At 44.0% G+C, this 6,000-nt stretch overlaps 1 protein-coding gene across 3 annotated transcripts in view; it reads right to left on the bottom strand.

Annotated features, from left to right (window-relative positions):
- Window positions 1-202: 202 nt before the first annotated feature.
- The window catches only part of DROSHA (drosha ribonuclease III), a 76,416-nt gene continuing 70,618 nt past the window's right edge, over window positions 203-6,000 (bottom strand). For all 3 annotated transcript variants that reach the window (XM_077933341.1, XM_077933343.1, XM_077933342.1), the window contains one exon: window positions 203-637. In XM_077933341.1, the coding sequence (XP_077789467.1) occupies window positions 507-637 (131 nt within the window). In that variant the 3' untranslated portion in view covers window positions 203-506. The remainder of the gene's footprint in view (window positions 638-6,000) is intronic.

Here is a 6,000-nt window from a genome sequence, read left to right as displayed (position 1 = left end):
TACTGAGGAAATATTTCTGGGCTAGATCATCTCATCTCCCTGGATCCAACCCCAGCACAGATTAACCCACGTCTTTCCAATGGTAGCACAACCCAGACAGAAATCAAGGCGAGATGGTGGAAGCAGCATCTCATTTCTGCCTTATTATTTCCCATGATTAAAGACTCCGACGAACACAAAGCTTTTCCTTTTTCAGAGACAGTTACCCGTTTTGAAATAAAACACTTTATTATTCCGCAAACTCAAGATGGAAAACAAAAAGCACAATTCTTCAGAAAGAATGTTAAAAGAAATTGTTTCGTCAAGCCTTGTGAATAAAACTTTACTAGCTAAAAATGGAATAAAACACATTCTTCTTTTTTCATGTAAAAAGTAACAATTAACATGAAACATGATTTAATGAGCAGACTTCGTTCATCCTTTACGCAAAAGTAGGCTATGTCTCCACAGGCCCACATCAAAGTTATTAAGCAGGCAAATCCACCGTTTGCTTCCATGGCCTGTACTTATTTCCGGATGTCGTCCGCTTCCTCCAGCTCTCTTTCCTGATGCTCTCGTTCCCACCTCATTTCTTTAAGCTCTTGCCTGTACTTCCGCTCAATGAATCGTTTCTGATGGGCCATCTGAGGAAAGTTATCTGAGGCAAGAAGAAATGTTTCATGTGTTAAAATAAAGGCCAGGCATTCCGAGGGTTCATTATTCTATTATACGAGGCGGGATAAGGAACATTTCCAGCTACGGTCATGTAATACGTTTACTTATCACACTCACGGTCAAAATTCCTGTCAGGGTGTGGAAATAGGAGACTTCACCCAAGGCTTCCCAGAGAGTTTCATGAATGAAAAGAGCATTCTCCCCAGCCAAAACGTCCCCCAAATTGTACTTTGCCAAACCTTTATTAAACATTACAAATACCTTGGAAGTCGAACGGAATCCGTTCCAGAAGTCTGTTCGACTTCCAAAACGTTTGAAAACCAAAGCATGGCTTCTGATTGGCTGCAGGAAGCTCCTGCAGCCAATCAGAAGCCACGGAGTCCCCGTCGAACGTTCGGCTTCCAAAAACAGTTTGCAAACCAGAACACTCACTTCTGGGTTGCGGCGTTCAGGAGCCAAAATGTTTGAGAACTAAGCTGTTCGAAAACCAAGGTATGACTGTATAGGCCAGCCTTTCTCAACCTGTGGGTCCCCAGATGTTGTTGGACTACAACTCCCATCACCCCTAGCTAGCAAGGCCAGAGCTCAGGGATGATGGGAGTTGTAGTCCAACAACATCTGGGGACCCACAGGTTGAGAACCGCTGGTATAGGCCATCATAAAACATCCATATATAAAAATTTAAAAGATGTGTGCTGGCTGTGCCAAAATGGTTGGGAGTCAGTGACTTAACAAACACAGAACTTTGCCTAGGGACTCAGCGGGCAGCGCTGTGATCTAAACCACAGAGCCTCTTGGGATTGTCGATCAGAAGGTGGGCAATTCGAATTCCCGTGAATTGTTGTTCTGTCCCAGCTCTGGCCAACCTAGCAGTTCAAAAGCACACCGGTGTAAGCAGATAAATAGATACCGCCGTGGTGGGAAGGCAAACAGCATTTCTGTGTGCTCTGGCTTGTCACGGTGTCCCATTGCACCAGAAGCGGTTAAGTCAAGCTGGCCACATGACCCAGAAAGCTGTCTATGGACAAATGCTGGCCCCTCAGCCTCAAAGCGAGATGAGCACCGCAACCCCATAGCCACCTTTGACTGGACTTAACCATCCAGGGGTCCTTTACCTTTACTGTACAGCTGCAATTATAATGTTTTAAGTGCATTATACACATGTGACCCTAGATGGCGCTGGTGAGCTAATGGCAAATTCCATATATAGATTTTAAACCTTTTTGTGTGTGTGTGTATTTATGTATATATCAACAATTTGAATCTGGCTATTTATTCCTCCATTTGAAGATCCTACCCAAATGTACTTATTGAGCAATTTGCGAGCCTCTAACATGAAACATTTTAGCCGCGGGGGAGGGGGGCAGAATGGAGTATCCTTATGGAAAATTTGTAACAGATCGGTGAACTATGCTGGGAAAGTCTCTGTACTTTGGGAAGCTATCATTTTTCATCAAGGACAAGAAGGGCTCCATCTGGTGCTAATCAAGATAATCTCCCCCATTACCACCATAATGGGCATCAGGGAGGGGCGGGGGGGAAAAGCTGTTCAGCTCTTAAAAACCAATATATACAATTGAGAAGCCAACAGGAGTTAATATATACTGCTCGGCAAGAGCGGTGCAGAATAAGGTAGACAAACACATCATCCATAGTGGCGATGCCAGGTGGAAGGTCGCCGGCGAAAGCGTCGCCTCCGTCGGATGTGGTGCCAGATGAGAAATTGCTCTTTGTGATTGACTTGCTAGTGCTGACGCAGAAACAGCTGGTGTCCTTGGGAAGATGAGGCTTTCGGGGACATTATGGGAAACACAGCTGATGCAAGAGGCTGAGGAGGAGGCTTGAATGAAAGGCTCAGCCACTTCTGAACCCAAGGCCGTCTCCATAAACAAACAACCTCCTCTTGCAGAAGCGATTCCATTCTCTCTCTCCCTCCCCTTCTCCGGGTCTCTCTCCTCAAAAGATGGGAAGATGCCGCCAGCCGCTAAGTCTCTGGTACCGCAAAGGCACTCCTGTGCAAAGTGTGGTCCTTTTGTACTCTTCTTGCCGATCTGATGTACCAAAGTAAGTGCCACTTATGGACGACAAAAGTTCGGTGAAGTCTCCCGCTTGTGTTTTCCCCAGAATCGCTTGAAAGCCCTTGTCCTCGTAAGATCTGAGTCGCCCTGACACACACGGCGGGTTTAAGAACCTCTGGTGGATTTAGACAGAAGTCTTGTGGGGGAGAGAATGCTCTTCTGCTATTTCGTCGTTTTCCTTTCCATATTTCGGAGGCTCTCATATTAACTCAGGGGAGTACAGAAAGTGAAAATCTTGCATGTGGGGCAGAGAGGTGAGACTTCACATGCCACATTCGTGCTCCGTATTCGTACACAAAAGGAAATAATGGAAAGAAATCATACCGTAAAAATGGACCTCTCTCAAAAGCGCACATTTTAAATGCACCTGTTTAAAAAAATGATATTAATTCTTCCAAGACAGCGACTGAAGGCTACCGACTGTTTGGCTGATGTAAGCAGATGAGCTCAACTCTTGATAGATAAAAGTACGGCGACTTTTGCCAGAGATTTCAACGAGATTAAGAGTTATCTGGGGTTGTAGCACAAAGATTTAAGTCCCTGTTTGGCAGCAGCTTGCGGGTTTTGCAATCAATCCTGCAAGGTGAGCGCTCTGGCCCCCATCTAGCAAAGCGCCGACTTTATTTTAATCACAATGCCTAGATCATGAATGTCAGTGGAATGACTCGTGTGCCTGAATTTAAGCATGGGCTTAAGTGCTTCGCTGGACCAAGGCCAGAGAGCTCAGCACTTCACTTGACCGACTCCCCGCCAACTAGGCCTGAAATACTGTGACTTTTCGGAGGGATTATGCTTACAGAGGGGGAGGAGGGCTAGACACAGAAGGAACACAATATGGAAAACCTGCCATCACTTTGCTGAATTTTCAAGGCTGAAACTGCACGCTAAATCACTTTACCTTGAGCAAATATGCTCAATACAAATGCTTGAAGGCCAGTTTTGCGCTTACTTGCTTACTGCCACATCTCTCCTTGAGCCTACGCAACTGACACCACATTTGTTTAAGGCCAAGAGTGAAAAGCGCAATGCGCTCAGACCCAAACTACATGACCTGAGGTCCCCATACTATGAATAACCTTCCAACGTACGTCCATATCAGAGAGGGAAAGCAAGAACCATCACTGCATTTTGAAAAATAAAAATGACCCGCACATTCCTATATGTTTAATTATAGGTTTCTGAATACCCTAGATGATTATATTATTATTATTATTATTATTATTATTATTATTATTATTATTATTCCACCCATCTGACTGGGTTGCCCCAGCCACACTGGGCAGCTTCCAACACATATAAAAACATAATAAAAACATCAAACATTAAAAGCATCCCGATACAGGGCTGCCTTCAGATGTCTTCTAAAAGTTGTATAATAATAATAATAATAATAATAATAATAATAATAATAATAATAATAAATTATTTATACGTATGGTTCTTTATCCCCTTGACATCTGATGGGAGGGTGTTCTACATTGCTTAGAAGGCATTCTCCTCCAAGTTTCTTAACACTATTATACAACTGCAAGGTGTGACCACATCTGGAATAATGTGTACCGTTCTGCTCACCTCACCTCAAAAAGGATACTGGAAAAGGTTTGGGAAAGGGCCAACAAGATGATCAAGGGGCTGGAGCAACTCCTCCCTCATGAAAGGTTACAGCAATTGCGGCTTTTCAGTTTAGAGGAGGCAAAAGGAGGCATGGCAGAGGGCGTGCAAATTTTTCCTTCTCTCTCTCCTAACACTAGAACTTGGGGCATCATCTGGTGAAGCTTCACATTAGACAATTCAGGACAAGCAAAAGAAAGTACCTCTTCGCAAAGTGCATAGTGAAACAATGGATTTTGCTCCCATGAGAGGCGACGGCTGCAAACTTGTGGTGGCCTTGAAAGAGAACTAGACAAATTAATGGATGGTGAAAAGACTCGCTCCGGTAGCTGTGATACATCTCTACTGTCCAAGGGACGCGGGTGGCGCTGTGGTCTAAACCACTGAGCCTCTTGGGTTTGCCGATCGGAAGGTCGACGGTTCGAATCCGCAAACGGTGAGCTCCCATTGCTCTGTCCCAGCTTCTGCCAACCTAGCAGTTCGAAAGCACAGCAGTGCAAGTAGATAAATAGGTACTGCTCCGGCAGGAAGGCAAATGGTGTTTCCATGCACTCTGGTTTCTGTCACGGTGTTCTGTTGTGCCTGAAGAAGTTTAGTCATGCTGGCCACACGACCCGGAAAGTTGTCTGCGGACAAACGCTGGCTCCCTTGGCCTGAAAGCAAGATGAGCGCAGCAACCCCATAGTTGCTTTTGACTGGACTTAACTGCCCAGGGGTCCTTTACCTTTTACCTTACTGTCCAAAGCAGTCTGCCTCCGCACATCAGTTGCTGGTAATCACAAGTGGTCAGATTGCTTTTGCACTTGGGTCCTGCTTTTGGACACATCTGGACGTATCTGGTTGGCCACTGTGAGAACAAGATGCTGGACTAGATGGAGGGGCCATTGGCTTAATCCAGAAGGCTCTTCTTATGTTCTATCAATTATTCTTGCCCAGGTAAGGGAACAGGGTATTTGAACATCTGGACTCTCTGAGGTGCATATTTAAAAAGCAGAACTGATTTACAGATTGCAATGCTATCTATCATCTATCTATCTATCTATCTATCTATCTATCTATCTATCTATCATCTATCTATCTATCATCTATCTATCTATCTATCTATCTATCTATCTATCTATCTATCTATCTTATTAAATTTTCTGTTTTATAATTTAAAGTACTCATGTTTACATCCTTACAATATCAATGACTTTCCTTCTTCTCTTTCCATGGTTCATTTTGCATATCATAAATCCCTGCATATTTTACAAAAACTATATTCCATTATTACATCCATCACGATTTATTTACACTGTTGAATTTATCCTAATGCTGCCAGCGTTTTCAGTTATTTCCCATATGTCCAATAAACGTTTTCCAATCTTCTCTAAACGTATGCTCTCCTTGTTCTTTCATTCTATATGTTAAGTCTGCAAGCTGCGCGTATTCTGTCAACTTAAGTTGCCATTCTTCTTTGGTTGGGACCTCGCTCGTTTTCCATTTTTGTGCTAACAGGACACGGGCTGCAGTAGTGGCATACATAACCTTTTTTTTTGACACCTGGGAATTTCAGTCTGAATTATTCCCAATTGAAAGGACTCTGGGGTTTTTTCTTGGGGGGGGGGGGGACCAGATTGCAATGCTTTCTTGGCTATCCGAGTTGGGTCATAACAGA

The sequence above is a fragment of the Podarcis muralis genome, chromosome 8 (assembly GCF_964188315.1).
Source record: "Podarcis muralis chromosome 8, rPodMur119.hap1.1, whole genome shotgun sequence".
NCBI classification, from domain to species: domain Eukaryota; kingdom Metazoa; phylum Chordata; class Lepidosauria; order Squamata; family Lacertidae; genus Podarcis; species Podarcis muralis.
Note: the sequence above shows the minus strand (reverse complement) of the source record. Positions and strands in the feature narration are given on the sequence as shown.